This window comes from Patagioenas fasciata, chromosome 1 (genome assembly GCF_037038585.1).
Source record: "Patagioenas fasciata isolate bPatFas1 chromosome 1, bPatFas1.hap1, whole genome shotgun sequence".
Lineage (NCBI taxonomy): Eukaryota > Metazoa > Chordata > Aves > Columbiformes > Columbidae > Patagioenas > Patagioenas fasciata.
Genome location: NC_092520.1, coordinates 114,866,345 through 114,885,963, shown reverse-complemented (window position 1 = coordinate 114,885,963; position 19,619 = coordinate 114,866,345). Strand labels below are relative to the sequence as shown.

Sequence of the window (19,619 nt, the reverse complement as noted above, 5' to 3'; positions counted from 1 at the left end):
ATAGAACTTGACATCTAGAAATAAGTGTTCAGTCACACTGCAGAGCAGGAAAAGTAAAGGCTTTATGAATTCAGGAAAAAGTTTCAGTCAAGAACCTTCCTGAGCAAACAGCTGGCATACCGTGTGGTAAGTAGGACAATCCCCAAAGAAACCTAAAAAACGGAAGACTGAACTCCCCAGGTCGAAGAGTGCTCAAAAAGCTGTTTTCCCCAATATTTTGAGGAAATACTCCACACAGCGGACAAGATAAGTACAACTCAACCCTCTCTTCTGATCTGCTTTAAAAGGAAAACACAAGTCCTAGATTGCTGTTATGTTCTTTATGGAGCCAATTTTTTCTTGAAATTCTAGGAATGCGCTGGGACTACTGTTACAATTATGCTTTACAAAAGATTAACTGCAAGATATGTCTAGTTCCTGAGAAAGAGAACCAAGCTGTTGAGATTGGGCAATTTTGGATACACACATGAAAGTAAAAACCTCGTTTCTCAAAGAACTATTAAGTCAGAAAAGGAGGCTCCTGCTGAGCTTGACACCCCATCTAGGTTAGACGGCAGACAAGTAGAAATATTGTGTTCTCAAGCCAATAGATACACCCTTTCAGGTTTCACTTGCTATCCACTCTCAACACTTAAGGGTATGTCTGCACGGAACAGTTAAGCTAATCTGGGCACACACAAATGGTGTGACATACTTCATTTACCTCCAAATCACCCCACGTACAGTTACAGTACAATCTGCCATACATAATATACATTTGTCAAAGGAGTGAACTCTGCTTTTACTGCAAACTTAAGCACGCTGTGTGTATGCAAGTGCAGCAGTTTCAAGCTCCTGTGGCACTGAATAGGTTGTCCAGCGGCCCCACGACCTCCCAGAGAGCACCATCCCTACCACACAACATGCTGCTGCCAAGGGAGAATCTTCTCTACCCTGTTTGGAAGCTGGCCACCATGCAGGATGGGATGTGAGGCTAATGGGAACACTGAGGGAGCACAACCTTGAAGGTAAGCAACTCCCAAAGAGGCACTCTGTGCATCAGTGAGGAAATTATCTGAAAAAAAGCCTAGCAAAAACAACACACACACACACCAGGAACACTGAAACATCCCAGACCTTCTGTCAGTGTGCTATCCGTCTGGCTGCGCAGGAGCTGGCACCAACAAAGCAGATGACACAGAAGTTCCTTATTGGCTCTAACCCACCTACTCCCTAATTTGAATTACTTAACGAACTGTAATTACATCAGTACAGACAAGAAAGTCAAGCGTCTCCTGAAAAGAAAGCCCGAATCCTGCCTTCTACCTCAACACGCACCGGCAGCTGGAAAGAGACACGGAGCAACACCTGATCCTCGTCCTGCAGTGAGGGGTCGCTGGCACGTGCCATGTCTGCTTCTGCAGGGACCGTGGCGTGTGTGAGCAGCAGCACCTGCTACAAACCCCTCATCATCAAAGGCTTTGAAAGGCACGTGTACCACGACCATTACGACCACAGCCCATACACTGCTGGAAAAAGCAAACATCTAGCAATGTGCTAAAATAACTGGTAAAACTTGAGTTCAAAGAGCATCAGAGAATGTGTAAATAGTAACACTCTATACCATAAACACCTGTTTAGGAGAGTGTTTCAGCTGAGGAAAAATTGGGAATGTAGGCCTGTCCAAAGGATCGACCAGAGCCAAGGTTGAAGTGACAGCCATTGATGTCAGCTTGAACTAAGCTGAATGTCCGTGTATTTTTACATATAATGCTTTTGATATTTCTAAAATAAAATGTATGATTTGTGAATTGTAAGCATTCAGGAAAGAGTGCAAGTCGATTTCTTTATAAAATGGAAAAGGGTCAGATCTGTGATGACTAAAATACATTATTTCAACAGCAGGGACTCCAATTTACGGCTCAATACACCACCCAGAACTGCAGTTCATGCCCTTGTCATTTCTGTACCTTATTTAAAATGCTCCTAATAAATTCAGTCTCCAGGTATACATAAGGAATAACAGAAACATCCTAATAAAATACCTGCTTATTTGAAGACCATAGTCAGTGAAGTACATACACTACATGCATATAGCAAAAGTGGTGCAATTGAAGAGGGAGGGAAAAAAAGTAGAAAAAAGGAAAAAAATCCAGGGGGATAAGAAAGAAAAAATAGATTCTGGCATCCTTTTTACCAAAGCCCACAATAATGATGGTCATGTTAAGTGCTAAATCAGTCTTCTTCCCCCTCTTTCTCCTTGTACAATATAGACTAAAACTACAAAATGGTCATAATGTTCTGAATCTCTGTTACTCTTTCACTACATCTTTTGTAGCAAAAAAGTCTCAGAAAATTTATCTTTGAACTTCTTTTTTCTATGACATAAAAAGTCCACTGAGACTCATAAATCCTAATGCCATTTAATCAGTCTGAAAAATTTTAATGAGTTCTCACTAGATTTGGTACAGATATTATTCGTAACTATGAGATCAATTAATTAATTAGAAATGGAAGAAATGGCTAAGAAATAGTGTTTTAAATTAAGGTGATGATTTACATCACTTGGAACTTTTTAAATGGAACAGACTGATTCTTCATAAGAGAGTTACAATCATTTTCCTCTTCTTAAACAATGGACATAAATGGTATTTGTTTTTAAATTCCACTACTAGTAAGGTCTTTTATCTTACAGAAAACCTATAGGCAAAACAACTAGAAAGAAAGGCCTTAACCTGCCACATCCACAAGTTGGTAAATGATTAATTCATGTATTTTTTATGACATGAGTATATTGGACGCACGTATAAATGTTTGCACAAGAATGTCTGAAACCCCTGAGCTAGACCCATACTTGAAATAAATTTATTAGCACAACATTTCTGCTACTATGAAACAAATTGCTTCATGATGACATTGAGAAATTACAGCCGAGATGTGTATCTTATACAAAAATACACACAGAAACACAAAATCAGCAAAGGTTTTATTAACTCTTTTAAAGCAAAAATTAATATTCTAATATTTATAAATTTCCAAATCATGTTTTTAAATAATTTGAGCCCTTCGAGTCAAACTGGAACAGAAAGATATTGTTTAGTGAAAGCACTTTTGTCTCCTTTTTTTTTTTCCGGATCAAATCTGTGAAGCGTATCACCAAATCACAGGATGACTGAGGTTGGAAGGGACCCCTGGAGTTTATTTGGTCCAACCCCACCTGCTCAAGAAGGGCCACTTCAAATCTGTTGCCCAGGACCATATCCAGATGGCTTTTGAAAATCTCCAAAATGGGAGACTCCACCACCTCTCTGGGCAACCTCTGCCAGTGCTTGGTCATCCTCACAGTAAAAAGAAATGTTTCCTTTTTGCTCAAACAGAACTTCTTATGTTTCTTTGTCCCTATTGCCTCTGGTTCTGCCACTTGGCGCCTCTGAAAAGAGCCTGTCTCTGCCTTCTTTATACTCTGCCTTTCAGCTATTTATACACATTAACAAGATCCTCCTGAGCATTCCCTTCATCAGCAAATTGCCCCATCAACCAGGTCATTAATAAAGATGGTAAAAAGGACTGGGCCCAGCACTGACCTCTGAGGTATACCCACTAGTCATTGGTATCCAATTAGACTGTGCTGGTGATCATTATCCTCTGGGCTCAGCTGTTCAGACAGTTTTCAAACAACCTCACTGCTCATCTGGCCCATAGATCAACAGCTTTGCTATGAGGATCTTATGGAAGAGAGTGTCAAAGGCCTTACTGTAGTCCAGGTAGACAACAGCCACTGCTCTCCCCGTGTTGGCCAGGACAGTCATTTCATCACAGAAATTTATCAAGTTGGTCAAGTATGACTTCCACTTGGTGAAGCTGTGCTAACTGCTCTTGATTGGCTTGTTCTTACTGTGCCTGGAAATGGTTTTCAGGATTACTTGCTCCATCACCTTTGCATGGATCAAGATGAGGCTGAGCATTGTGTAGTTCCCTGGGCCCTCCTTCTTGAAGACAGCAGTGACATTTCCTTTTTTCCAGTCTTCTGGTATTTGTCCCAGTTGCTATAATGGAACAAAGTTTACGGAGAGTGGCCTTGAAATGACATCTGCCAGGTCTCTCAGCACTCATGGTTGCATCCCATCAGGGCCCACGAACTTATTCACATCCAGTTTGCTTACATATATCGCCATGCATATATTGCCTGAGCCGATTCTGTTCCTTGAAGAGCATGTTTTCCTTGCTCCAACCCTTCCCCCAGTCTCAAGGACTTGGCATTCCTGACTTACTTCAGGTTTTTTCATGTCCTGTGTAATCAAGTCATTCATCTCATTCAGCAATGGGCTCATACATTCCCCAGTCTTCCTTTTGACTCCTATGTGCTTATAGAAGCCCTTCTTTTTGTCTTTGGCATCCCTTGGCACATACAGCTGAATTTACCAAATTTCACAGTAATGCCATCAATGAAACTCCAATTTCATCTCTGCAGCACATTTTAAAGGTTCCCTTAAAAGGGATCCTGTTGTAAAAATTTGAAACATAGTAAAATAGCAAGTAACCAATTCTAGAAAAATATGAAACAACTTATTTTCCAAATTACAATCATATAAAGGTAGAAAAATAATAGAAAAACCCCAAACAAAAATAATACTTTGAATTTTGTTTTTCAATTGTCTAAATAAAATGTATGGAAAAGGACACAGTGTTTCGAATACCGTGCTGTGAAATTTCTACAATATTCAAGCACACATTGTTTCTATATATGTACAGCTCCAGCTGGTTTTCATATGAGTTGCATCTGTGTATTTGAGAGCAGAATTTAGCGTCTTTTTTTTTTTTTTAAAAAGCCAAAAACAAACAAACAAACAAAAACCAAAAAACAAACCAAACTGAGTTTTAGTAAAAGACAGTATTTCTAGTATTTAATCTGCAGATCACATTTTGATCACCTGACTGATTTAATTAATTACTCATATGACAGCTAATTGTTACTAGCGTTGGAAATTCACATACAACCTCATGTATCACAACATAGTAAGGCCAAGGCTGAATTTGCGGGTGCATCTTGTTCAAAATTACTGTGCTATGGTTTCATCATGGTTAGTAAGTTCCTAGTTAACCAAAGACTGCCAACCAAAAGGTCAACATTTAAGAAATTCCCAGATGGACAATTATGACATCATTGAACGATATTAAAGCAGACATCCTATCCATTTTTTGCCATTTCAGAACTGCCCACTTGGAGAACTATGGCTGTGCAGCAACAGTCACAGGCTGGTATACCACTACAGATAAATTCTGCATTTGGCCTTCACTGGCTACATTGTATTTTTTCTCTTGGAGCAGCAGTGAAGTTTAGAAGCAAATCAGACAGTGTGCAATTACTACTAAGTGGGTTTGGTGTGTACCAGGCTGCTTCAGCAGGACACTAAAGTAGAAGTCTTCTCCATGTGCATCCTAAGCAATCTCCAACGCTAAAGTGGACATAATGCTCCTAAGAACCTTACTCAGCTTTCATCCAGGGATCAGAGTAAATCTAATCCAATGGAAAATACTCAAATCACATGTAGCATAGATGTATGAGCCTAAGCACCAAATACACTGTTCTAATAATCAGTTTCTCTTGAATCCAATTACTTGCTACACCTCCTGCTGCAAACTTGCATGTTACTGATTATCAGCAAGAAATCCAAAACTTTTGGTCTATCAGTTCATCGCTTGGGACAAAACACTGCATTTGCCATCAGTACACTGCAACTGGTCATGAATGTTTTAGTTAGTTTTGCATGTGCCGTTTTGATTTTCTTTTTGGGAGTTCTGTGTTTGGGTGAAATTCCAACACTTTTGAGATTTGTGAGTTTTGTAGATGCAACAAAAAAAAAGTTCAGCTAAATTATCTGCACTAAGGAAACTCTGAATGCTGTTAAACTTCATGTAAAGGAAAAGCATGAGTTCAAATACTTGCATTCTTTAAAGAAAAGTTAAAGAAAATAACTAGACAAAGCTACAACGAACACTCTGAAACTTTGTTTATCTAATATACGTTTCAAGTTTAAAATTATTAAGTATAATACAGATACTACCATCTTCAAATTTTTTTTTTGTTGTTAACACAGCTAAGGCTACTTACTGCTGAACAAATAAAAATATCCACAATGCAGTGTCACTGTTTTATTGTTCGCTCTTTAGTTGTTCTTTTGTTTGGGGGTTTTTTATGTTTTTGTCCAATTTGTTACCACCTTGTGACTTTTCTGAAATAGACCAACAGAAACTAAGAGCTTTAGGAAAGTTCTCCCTCTGGATATCACTATTAGGCTCCTCGCATGATATAATAATTTGTCATCAATACAGCTGACATTAAATTTCCTTACCTCTCTTTCAGGTACCATACCAGTTATGACTCAGCTTTATATAAATTCTCAATACTTCATGCTCTTTTACTTTCAGCATTGCAGAACAGCTTACAGCCACATCTCCATCCAATTGAAAAAATATTCTTTACACACCTCTCATCTTGTTTCACAAAAACCACACCAGACAACATCACAGGAACATACCCTGACTTTTTTTTCACTAGACACATAGTTAAGCAAGGAAGAATAATTTTGTATGAAAAAAACATCAAGCTGAGGTTTAACCTTGCTTTAAACTCACCTCTTACACCCTCCAAAATCTTGGGCTGCTTCCCAGCATTTGCTCTCAATTAAGTATTAACATGTTCAAAATTCATAATCACTTGACTGTAAAGTGAGATTTACAGTCTTACTGCTCAATACTCCTTCAATATTTGGAATGCACCATACAAGTACCCACACGAGTACCTAACATGTCCATACAACTGTCACCTGCATGAACATGAGCATGTACATTTGGTGTCACCTATTCTAAGCTTTTAAGTTTCTGAATAAAGTTGATGCACGTACACAGATTGTCAAGATAACTTGCAACACACACACACAAAAACAAACAAACAAAACTAATCAAAAACCAAAACCAGTTTGATTAACACTGTTCGTGATATGCCACATTGCATCAAACTTAATTCACTTTGTACTCCCAGGCAACACAAATACCATTTAGACTCTAGGAGAGAAACTGAAGCATGAAATGCTGAAGAACCTTAGCTAATAATTTTGTATGTATTTGTGTAACCATTTTTTCTTTTATAATTCTACTAAGAAAACAGCAATCACAGTCTAATCAACCTAAATTTGTTTGTTAAAAATTAGTATATAATACATTTTTTTTTGCAGTAATGAAACTCAAAAACTTCAGAATTTATGTTGCACTCAGGATAAACAAGAAGCGAGAAAAATACTTTAAGGACAAAGGCAATTTAATTTAAAATAAAAGACGTTATTTTAACTAACTCTCAATTTATCTTCCAAATATTCTCCCTACAGTTTTCTATTTCAGAATCAACTTTGGAAACTTATATAAATGAGACAGAAACATAACATCTCTACTATCTGAGAAAGATTGCACAAACTGATTGGTTGCAAATCAGGAAACAAGAATTATGATCTCAGAGATTTAAAATGCAACAGGAAAGAGATGGCTTAGGAAAAAAATATATGTCCTCTTTACAAAGAAGTATATTTAATGTTTAGACACTTAAGAGGTAAATCAGCCATGAATGTATGAAAAATAAACTGAGCTATGTTTAAATAACTGTTTTCAAACTTTGAAGTTAGTAAAGTTAAGCTTGCAGATTTATGCATAGAGCAGAAAATCATTACACTTTCTTATCACTGCACACTACCATGTAGTAAATCACAGCAATCTGCATCACAAACACTAAACATAGTGGGGGGAAAAGACGCTTTCCAAGCATCTCTTGCTTCAACAGAATAAACACCTTTGAAAACAGTGGTAGCTGATTTTTATAATGTTCATATTAAATCTAAGTATTTATCACATTAAAAAAAATTCCAAATATAGCCCAAATTGAATATTCCTAATTTTTCAATTAATTTGTTCCCTCCCCTTCTTACCTTCTCTGGAGGTGCAGGAGGGTGAAATCTCTTTGCACAAACCAGAAATGCATCCGGCTGTGGTTTGCCATGCTTCACCTCGGGGTCATCTCCCAACACAATATGAGAGAAAAGACCAAAGAAGTCTTTGTGTCTGGCTGTTTTCATCTGAAATGTCACTTCATCTGAGCTGGTGGCAACAGCTATGGGTATGTTGTGTTTGTGTAAATGACGGATCAGCTTATCAACACCTGTAAGACAAATATATAAATTTTGTTTTATATACATATATGTAGGTATATGTATTAATATTCATGTCTATTTACAATATATTTAGCAGTATTTCAGCATTGTTTTCTTACTGAATATAGCAACCTATTTCAATCAGTCAGTGTAGAAGAAAATTCGCGCTATATCTGAAATGTTCCTTCTCCACACAAAAATCATGGAACATTCCTCAAGTTATATACTTGTTCTGTCACCAAATGATGCTTTTCTCAAAATATGCCAAAAAAGGGTTCAACGTCACTGCATCAGTACATCCACTAGAAGCTCATTAAACAATGTCCCCAATACTATGTATGTTTATTATTTCGAACTCTCTGTAAGTGAGAGAAAAGCACACAGGAGAACATTTTCTTTTATACGCAGATTTAAACACCTGGGGAAAAAAAAAAAAATCAAAGTCAAAGAAATATACTGCTCACTGAATGGCATAGTTTTAAGTTCTGAAGCAGGTATCCAACTGGCTTAAACCAGCCCCTAAGAGAGCTCAGTTTCTCCCTTTTGCAATTACTAAAGCAAGACTGGGCAGAGGAGGGGAGCTGTCAGTCACAGTTGTTAATGCCAGAGCTTTATCTATTGATGCTGTGAACCCAGAGTAATGAACACCTCAAGCCTAATGGGCAGAAACTTCAATCCGATCCAGCCTTCTAGGGAAGGTTAATGCAGGGAACTGCAAGAACACAACAGTCAGTGTAAGAGTGAAACATACTTCATTATTCTGTGCAAGTTTTGAGCTTTCTACACAGACTTTTCAATGCTTCTTCACTGCAGCATTCTAAATGCTGGATACTTCTCCCAGACAAAACAATCAGCAGTGTCTAATGGAGAAGTGGAGGTCTGGTCTTTACCAATTCACAAGAGAAAATCCCTCTATATCTGTAAAATCATTTTAGCTCTGCTTCTTGGCATGAATCCAAACTGTGCTGGACAAAGGATACTAGTTTCAGGTAGATAAGCCTCCAGTTGACTTTAAGTTCTTTCAACCAACTTGAGAATGATTCTTTGTTTTCATCTTCCAACTGCATGAATTCTTATCCTACTTTTCATGCCTGGCTGTACTAACGTAATCTCATTCCCTTCCTCCTGATTCACTGTCATGTCTGTTTCCTGCTTCCTCAAAACATTCCTGCTCCTCCATGTCCATTTAATTCTTTGCCACACTAGCATCTCTGATTTGCATTTCCCATGTGCTCCAGCTTTTCTGTTCTAATAAGCCATTTTGACAATTCTATAAACAACAATCTTACTTGTGATACATTTTTCACAAGGACAGTTACATGTCCAACTTGAGAAGTTACAACTAGTACTGATAGAAAGTGTGCAGATTAATAAATAGGTGCATTAACTAACCCACCTACCTGGAAATATGACCTGCAGGTGTGGCTCTCCACAGATTTCTTCTCTGTTCTCCAGAACCTAATCGACCAATTAATAACTGACATTTCCAGCTCCCTGCTTGTATTTGAGACAGTCTTTAAATTATAAATACATGCCATTCTGTGATGTTAGACTTCCAGCTGGACAGAAATAACAAGTATTATTCCTCTTCTAATGTCTATGCATCACTCATTTAAAAGCCTTCCTATGCCCCCTTAAATGGTTATACTGATAATAAGCAAGTTAATTTTTTCCCAAATGATGCTACTCTGTCCTCTCATTAAAATATGATGCTAAATACAAGTTAGCTATTTATTTCAGATACGGATCATGTCTTCATTCTGAAACATGTGAAGTCCACATTACGTTAATTGAAGTACTAAGCTCTCTTAATGTAAAGCAGTAGCCTATATTTCTCTTTTAAAATAAAATTTATTCAGTCAAAGGAATTTATTCTAAATTATCTGCAACATTTAGCAAGGCTAGTATATCATGTGTGTAGTAATATAAAGAAGTCTAAAGATTACACAAGAAAGAATACTTTTTATATCGCCTACATCCTTGCTATATTTATTTTTTCTCTAAAGTTGTGCTCTTTTCAAGTAGCTAATTTTCTTTAGACCCAGTGCATCACAGCTTCAGCTCATCTGTCACAGGGTATGTTTATTCTACGTTTCTATTGGAGGTAGCCAGCCACAGAAAAGCACTGTTGCGGAAAGGTTATTTCTTCAGGGTTCTCTCTTGTATTCCTACAAGGAAGCTAAAATGCAGCTGCCCTAATAGGTCCAGCAAGTAACGATTTATATTATTTGGGAAAGGCACTTTAATAAAAATAAGCCATTTAAAAAATGATTAGTTGCATATGCGTAAACATAGCAAGATAGATTAGAAAAAGAAAAAAAAGGGAAAATCAGCTACATGGAAAAAGCATAGCATACGGAAGAATAAATAGCTAGCATATCTTAACAAGCTCAAGACAGTAGCAGTTGAAAAATATTTTCATTACAGGTTTGTTATTTCTTTGTAGAAGGTATAGATCAACAAAATCCATTTTTTGTTTGAATCAATTACCTCCAGAAAAGCTCTATACACTTGGCCACCACAGCAAATTACTGCCACAATTATTGTACTAATTCAGCATATAATTCTTCATTAAGAAGAAAATATCTTTTTTAGTTTTTTTGTTTGGTTGGTTTGTTTTGTTTTTTACAGAAAACATCAACAGAAGGGAAAGTGTGGAACTGCTTTAAAGATCTATAAGAAACTTCCCCTGCCATATACTGTCATTATATGCCCTATAGCTACACAGATATTTCTAATCAAATGAAGACTTCAGTTACATCAAAAACAATCAGTTAAAAACTCCATGGCTATGAAGAAGTACGGTGAAAATTCCTGTGAACACACTAACTTCTAACTTACTTGCAGCTACTGTGTCAGGGATCAAGGCCCATTCATCACAGAGGGACCTATCTGCTAGGCCTCCTGGCACCATCCTCCACCCCTCCTACTAAAAGCGATAACACTCCTAATGTAGCACACATGCAATAACAGCCTTAGGCAGTACAACATAAATTCTTCAAGTAATCATAAAAAAATCAGGAATAAATATCCCATATTGCTATGCTTTATTTCCAAATGTGGTCTTTCATTTCAAATAATCAAAAAGGAGAATATTGTTTCTTTCCTCTATCTCTTTAAATATTAAGTTTTAGAACAGACGCAGAAGCTTACTATATTCTGAATGTAATAGTGTAACACCAGTGACTATTGGAAGGAAAAATAGGTGAAAGGAATTGTAAAATGAATTTAGTTACAGAAGATGAAGAAAGGATCGACTTTAAATGTCAGCATCTTTAAAACCTGATTAATCATAAATGTCAATTAAGTTAACAACTTTGGGAAAAGAAAAAAAACAAACCTGAATTAACCCAACAGAAAGGAGTTATTTCTTCTGAGACCACAGACCTATTTTAAAGGAAGAGATCAGCACCTGTGTTCTGAAAGTTTCAGAAAAAAGTATATAATCTACGTTTTTTTTTTTTTTTTGAAAAAGAAGTATTATTCCTCCATTAGACTCCTAATGTGGTGCTTGTTCTCTTTAGATTCAGCTGAAACCATGGTGACTAACATATTGGATCAACTGACAAACTAAAATAAAGGCTTACAGTGAATAACAAAACCCTTGGGCTGTCACATTTTTCTTTTCATTGACTAGTACAAATGTGTACAGCAAGAGTTCAGGAAACCAAATAATATTACACTAAAATGATCTGACCAGAGTCCCTACCTAATTATTTATATGCTATTACAACACTGTTTTCTACATGATCTTTTTTTCAGTTATGACATTTTATAATTAAGTGGCATTATTCATTATGAAGTGAAAATTAACAAGACACAACACCTGAGAGCTAATTCAAATCGACAGAGAACAAATGGTATTTTTATTTTCCTCTTAGCTTTATACAAAAATGAGCTCCATGTCATACAGAATACTCCAGTATGGTGAATAACACATACATTTTTGCTACATTTTATTTGATATACTTTCAGATTTTTTTACCATCACTTTTCTTGTGTTTGTCTACCCCTGAACAGAACACTGTTCCTAATTTATATCAGTTCTGGAACTCCAGATTCAGACCTATTTCTTGTCAAATGCCTCCAGACAAATAAGGAAATAATACAAAGCTCTTGTATTTTTTTTTCTAATATAAGTCTTCAACCAAACTTTTGTCTTACAAAGCATTTATTATTTTTCTCTTTTCCTAAAGAGAAGTTTCTATGAACATGTTACGGTAGACTATAAGAATGCTTTTCAAGATAGTGAAGAAAGTGATCTCCATCATAAACTGGGCAAGCATATGAGATATGGAGGAGGATTATTCATGCTGCTTCATCACTGAACCATAATTTCAGTTTCCTCCGTTCACCTGTTCAAAAATTTCTGGTGTTCACATTTCTGCTTGCAGTCTATTTAATTGAAGGCATAACTACACCATCCAGGCAGCCAATCGTTCAAGTTTTGCCAGTAACCTAACCTGAAAATCCACTGTTTGATGGTCTTATAAACACAGACAAAATCCTACAGTCTTTTGGCTCCAGGAACAGAGCTGGTCTGTGTACTGCCAGCACGGAGTACAGGAACAAGGTCACAGAAATGTGCAGGCCTACACAGACTCTCCACAGGTCCACCCTCTTTTCTAATGTCTGTCTCAACCCTAAAAAGATGAACATAAGCTATACAAGCCCTGGAAAGACAAATGTAACTCCTCAAGGTCTTGCCTTAAGCAAAAGCATACATGGTAAACAGAACTGTAAGAAGTTCGTATCTTAAAATTAACAAGGTAGCTTTTATGAAAATTAAGCTTCAAAATTACATTACAAGAGCTCCTACCTCATCGAGGAGGCCTCAAATAAAGCAATGGTAGCATTTTCAGTGGCAAATCCTTTCATGAACATCACATTGTACCATATTTCTCTTGTATCTCTTTAGTTCATCCTTGGGTACCACCTTGGGTACTAATTACACCTAATTTCTATTTAATAGTATTTTAACCATTATGCAATCCCAGGAAGAGAAACAGGAAATCCATGGGCAATAGAGAAGACAGTATGTGTGTTATGTCTTTCGTTTTAACTTGTTATTTGAAAGCTAACATGTTCTTCTAGAAAGGACATTTAGCAGACACATCCCTGTTTTTCTCACCCTCAAATAAAACACAAACAGCTCACAGGGGTTTCAGTTCTGCACCAACCATCATAGATAATATTCGTTTATAGTTTTCAACTAATTTAGCTACAGTGTTAACCAATTTAAGAACATTTTGAGCAAACTGGAACAGAGAGCCATCATATACATTAATACCTTATATTCTTCCAAATGAATGTTTATTCAAAAGATTACAGTGTTGGACATCTAATAATCAGAGAAATAGTATAATGTAGGATTAGTTTAGTTCAAGATAGTAAATAATAAAAAAAAATCCAACACAACAAAACAAAAAAACCCACACCATAAAAACAGCATATTCCTTATATTAATTCAATACAAGCATCAAGTAGCCAGTGAAATCAGGTTATGAATACATTTGGAATTTCCACAGATTCTGTGTGTTCATTTTCTGATTCAAGTGGAAGTTCAGGCTACATTATTACAGGAAACTAAAGGCTACATGTATGGAAATAGTAAAAGCTTCAGATAGACTTAAAATGATTATTTTGTGTCTTCCTCTGCATAGTTGCTTTTTTAGAAAGCAAATACAAGTGAACTCTTAAGAAAACCCTAAATAAAGAATGGGTATTTTAAAACCGACATGAAGGTTACTTTCTATGCCCAAAAGCTTCTCTACAGTTCAGCTAATTGAAAGATACTACTTCTCATTTGAAATTTTCACGTAGGCCTCAAATCATTATGATTATAGTAACAACATCACTGCTATCTACAACTATTCTATACCTTTTGACATCTGGAGACTACAGAAATACTTCAGAAAAAGTGAGTTACCTAGGACACCTCTTAGATTGTCTTATCTCCCTCTACAGTTAGTTACCAGTTATTTGATTATTTATCCAGTTAAATCAGTGTGCTATTCTTATTTTTTTGTCTGCATTTTGTAATTGCAATACATACTTTGGTCTCCAGTTAATTTAAACTGTTGAAAAGATAATCATACTCCTTACTTCAATAAGCTAAACAGGCTACTTTCATTTGAAAATTTCATAATGCATACTATTAATCACACGCGGTTTATTGTCAACTGTAATCCTAAACCTAAGGAACGATTCTCTCCCTAAACTTCTTTGAAAAAAAAAAATATGCTGCTTTGAAAAATGGGATGGGGTACTGAAATATTCCATGAAGGCCTTTTGTAATTGAGAGAAAACAAACAAACAAACAAAAACAACAACAACAAATAACAAACCAACAAAACCCACAAACAATAACAACAACAACAACCAAAACCTAACTATCTCATGGGCAACCAAATCTTTTCCTATGTATGTTTTATCTATATATGTTTGAGCTTGCTTAGAGTTTTGGTTTGTTTTTTTTTTTAATCTGAGCTAATTATTCTCTCCCAAAAAAATATTCATTTTTCTGTTTCCTTTTTGTAGCATGTTTGACCAGTCTGTTATTATTACCTTTTTTACCTGCTTTCCCTTTTCCTTCGCTGGTGTACCTCTTATATTTTGTTTCTCTTTCCCTGCTGCACTTTTGGAGCTCATCTACCCTACACAGTACATGCTAATAGAACTACACTTCCTAAGGTCTTGTAGCCAGGATGCAGAATATGCTGCAGAAGAAACAACACGGTTACAGCCTTTTTTAGAGAATATTGTCTTGATCAACAGACTTTTGCCTTGTACACTGAAATTTTTGTTGGAAGACCTACAGTGGTCACCAAGTCCTTTCTTTACATAGCTCACACACAAATTAGAGTGCAAATACAACTTCACACTCTTTTTGCAGACTTTCAGCACTTTCTCGAAGATGATCTTCATTTATATCTCTCACAGCGTTGTTCCTCATTTACCACAGTGTAGATACAGTAAGCTTCCACTCACACTAACAGCATGAGAACAGAGGACACCTGACCGCCGGGGCACAAAAGAAATCAATGCTTTTTAGAGACCCACATTCAAGTCCACTTCATTTTGGTGTAACATTACACAAAGCAAGCTGTATGAGAGCATTCAGCATGTATTTGCAAGATAAGATTTACTGCTGAGAAAAAGACTAAAGGAAACCAAAGTGCTCTGTGCATTGTTTAAATTAACTGTGTACATGCATTATGCATGTCTTGTGTGATGTATGGTCAGTTGTGCACAAATGGAAATCTTAACATAAATACAGCCTCTGCATGAAAAGACTGCTCCTCTTTTTCAAAATCATTTACAGTTCCTACAGTGAATGTGATATCAAACCACACTTAAAGCTCTTCAAGATTTCATCACTCTCTTTAATCAAAGAAACGCTAACATTACCACTCAGAGCTTTGTCAAGTTGATTACGTTTCTAGCCAATTCAATGATAATTCTTTAAATTCATAGAAGCGATTCTATGGTAAAAACTTCAGCAACCTCTGAACAATAAAAGCATTCAACAAGGAAAGAAAAAAAATCATCTCACATAGAATAAGAAGCTGTTAAATTAAGTCACAAACTGATTAAAAAATATTCTTATGTAGTCTGCAGTGCTACAACAGTTGAAAGCCCATCAGCACAGCGTTATTATCTACACTTGCTCTCAGTCCTCAAAAGTGAGCATTGCTGTTGTGAAGGTGACAGAGGTGGGACTTTCCACCACTTGGTGTAATGCCACCAATCTGATGAGACTATGGAAATGTAACTGTCAGATCCACCTATTTCTTTTTTTGTTCTGAGATATTAAAAATGCTATCTGCAATGGTATGTTATCTTTTCACTTAGCTATAACAGTGGAGGTGGCAAAAAATAACCTACTTATCAATTTGGGTAACTGGCTATTAATAAAGAATTCCATATTCTCATCTTATTGCTCTCTATAAAGTACCAGAGATTCATCTGGTGGCAGAGACTGCCTGTTCACCAAATTGATAATGTTATTTCAGTCTAGACATACCAACACAAGCATGGCCATGGAAACACTACAAGTACTAAAGTTTACACAGTTCGGAACCTCTGTCAACTGTGTCGCTGACTTCCCGGTAAAGGCAATTTTGGGTTGCAATCCTTTAGGACTTAATGCAAAGGCCAAATGTTTGAAATCAGCCAAACAGACAGCACCATGCCAAGTTTGCAGCTAATTGACTGATCTCGAGGGGTTAAAGGGTCACTGAGCCCAGTATGGATTCACTAGAGTTTCTTATCATTAAAACAATAATAGGAAGGAAAAGAAAACATTGTAGGTCATCTGTTTAACTGTTTAGTGCACAACATGAATCAAAGAAACAATAGCTAAGCAAACTAGACTTCTGGTTGAATGGAACTGTTCAAGAAAAAAATACATAAGTCTTTAAAGTGAGCTGCCATTAGAACTTGAACTCTTTCTCTTCTCTTTTTGAGATTTCTGATCAGCTTCATTCGGTACTAAATCTGAACTATGAAATTACCTCCTCATGTCTGCAAGAGAGAGTCAACTGTACCTGAACTGGAAAACAGTTTGCACAACACATTCTACACTGCCTGAACAGAAGCTGCAGCAAAGAAATCACATTTATCATGGAAATTATTCAGAAATGGAAAACGTCAGAAAGGTATACACAGCCACACAATCTCTAAGGACCTGTGCTTTGTGAAGACGATGAGCCAAAAAATAGAGACTGCTATGAAAGAATGGCATTAATTTCATAACCTTGACATGATTACAGTAACTGTTGGCAGCTGTGTAACTTTGAGTTAGGTTTTTCTAGCTCTGTGCATATCATGGGTTTATCTTTAGCAAAAGCACACCTATACACATACAGGTAAATGTACATATGCGTGGTTTTCTTCTGTTCCATCTGTCATTCCCTACTGCTCTGTTGATCCACTTCCCTGCAATGTAGTACTGCGTTTGCAGAAACAGGGAGGCAACTATGTTACTCTTGCAGATAACAATTTGTGTACTCTGACAGAAATATTTCGAAAAGCAGCGCAAGTGGCAGCCCTGTCATTTTGTTAGCATTGTCTTGGATTAATTCTTTTCTCCACTGAATCAAAACTAGCCTTCCATAAGATTCTTTCAGAACTAAAAATAAACCTGTGAAAAACTCTCAAATAGTTACTGGAAAATTCCACATTAGAAATGAATATATCCTCTTCGTAGATAAAATCTGTATTTTGACTGGAGCCTCATGCATGGAAGTTTATAAGTCAGTTCAGCCATACTGAAATAGCCATAATTCTGTCTGCAACTGCTAATATCTTAGAATTGTTGTGCACCAAGTGGCATGGTCTGTCAGGCAAAGAACTGCTTTCCCAATTGTGTATTTGTACAACTTCCACACCATCTTTAACCGCCACTGAAATACCTGTCAGTTACTTGATCTGGGAATTAACAAAGTTATTGCTGGCACACACATGTGCATGGCTCATTCTGGGTCCAGAAACAAGTGTTGCTTTGCTTCAGTCACTTTTTCAAACATCATTGGCCACTATTCAGCACTGCTTTCTACAAAACCAAATTTGAGCCTTATTTTTGGAAAAACTCTAAAAATTAACTGAAAAATAGAACCTCAGCTGACTATTAACTGCCAAAAGATGGCCACAGACTCAGCACGTCAGAGTCATTTTATGCCATTAATAAATATGACAATTAATTTTCACTTTCCTGCACTTACCTGTAATCATCTGAAAGATCACCTTATTTAGAGAATATCGTAAATTTAAAATGTCACCACAGTCTTACATTTTACACAATACCTGCATGAAGTCCATTTTTCATTAAAGAACATTAAAAGACTGTAGAATAAATCCACAAGGATTACACTAACATATATTCTTGGAAGATACAAAAGGAGAGAAGAAAAGTATCAGATTAAAAAAAATCTGATTACCAGATTGAAGAACAGGTCAGTCCTTAAAGAAAAAGCTGAATCCCCCTCCTTCTAGATTATTAGCTGACATGAAGCTCATTTTCTCAAAATTCATAGCAATTCAGCTTGTATCTAATGTGCTGCTTCCAAGTAAAGTACAGATCCCATTACTTCAGTGACCAAGGCTGCATTTGCTCCCCACCATGGCCAATGAGCGTAGAGTACTTAAGTTCACATCAATTCTGCTTTGGAAAATAGCCTGAAGAAAGTTATCGTATGTATTTAGCTGAACTGTAAAGATAATCCGTTGAACAATTCTGGTGATGATAAAAATGTTTACTTGCTTGTCCCATTAAGAATTTTGCTTGTTTCATCTATAACAGCCCAGCTTTAGTAAGCCCAGAATCCAATTTTGAAGGCAGGAACAGCTCAAAACTTTGTTTCCTTCAGCTAATCTGTTCCATCATCCCTCTGCAATTCTGTTCCAGCCAGCTCAGCCACAATATCACAGTCCTCAGCAGGCACAGAATATCCATTTAACAGCACCTGTTAAGTGCGCTGTTACATTACAGTAACTCTTCTCTGTGTTTCCTAACATTTCACCCAATCCGTCCACCTGGCCTTTTCTAAACTGAGAGTAAGGGGTTTTGTTTGTCTTGCAAAAGAGATAGCTGCAAAGTTCGCTCCAGAATTTTGACGTGAAAAAATAAAAACCACGTCCCTCCATCTTTCTTGTTTTCCTGGAGACTTTAACTGGTCTTACAGTTTTAGGTGGATCTACAAGCAAGAAAGATGCAATTTGAAAAATCTTTCATATGAAAGACATCAGAGAGATAACTAAATAAATTTGCTGTACAAAATACTGTATTTTTTAATGTACCTAAAAAAAAAAAAATTACATGTTTTATTTTTGCTGCTTGTTATTTATTCCTAACATACCACGTATTTTTAACACTCATCCTCTTAATGCATTATGAAACTAGGTATAAAAAAGGATCTAAAAATGCAAACATCGTTAATGTGCTGTAAAGATTTTCAGGACAAACAAGCATAAATTCAAAGAGAAAAAATTATAACAGTGAGACTTGGTATAGTGACATGTAGCTATTTTACTTTTAATACTGTTTTTTTCTCCCCCTTTCCTTTACTTTTTTTTCATTCGTAAATTATTGATATTTGCTCCAGGAGGTTTAACACTGCACAAAAAATTAACAGTAATCTTAGCTTTAGGTATTGCTTATCTTGCATGGCTGAGGATTTTTCTTTAAGCATTCCAAATGTATACATAACAGAATACAAAATTATGAGTTCATACTACAATTAAGATTCACCTTCTTACTCATCTTGAGGTACCTGGTTTAAGCCACTCATTTGGGCTTCCTCCACAATCATTGGTAAAAAAACATGTATCTTCAGAATGTGATTAAACTTACCTGTCTTAAGACAACCTGAGAAACTCTCCCTCTCCATTGACACACGACTGGCTCAAATGCCAGGCTTAAGTTTCAACGTTGAGGTTAGG

At 36.4% G+C, this 19,619-nt stretch overlaps 1 protein-coding gene across 1 annotated transcript in view; it reads right to left on the bottom strand.

Annotated features, from left to right (window-relative positions):
* The window catches only part of PUDP (pseudouridine 5'-phosphatase), an 82,653-nt gene that overhangs the window by 35,414 nt on the left and 27,620 nt on the right, over positions 1-19,619 (bottom strand). Inside the window, exon 3 of the mRNA XM_065856161.2 lies at positions 7,956-8,185. Within this exon, the coding sequence (XP_065712233.1) occupies positions 7,956-8,185 (230 nt within the window). The remainder of the gene's footprint in view (positions 1-7,955; positions 8,186-19,619) is intronic.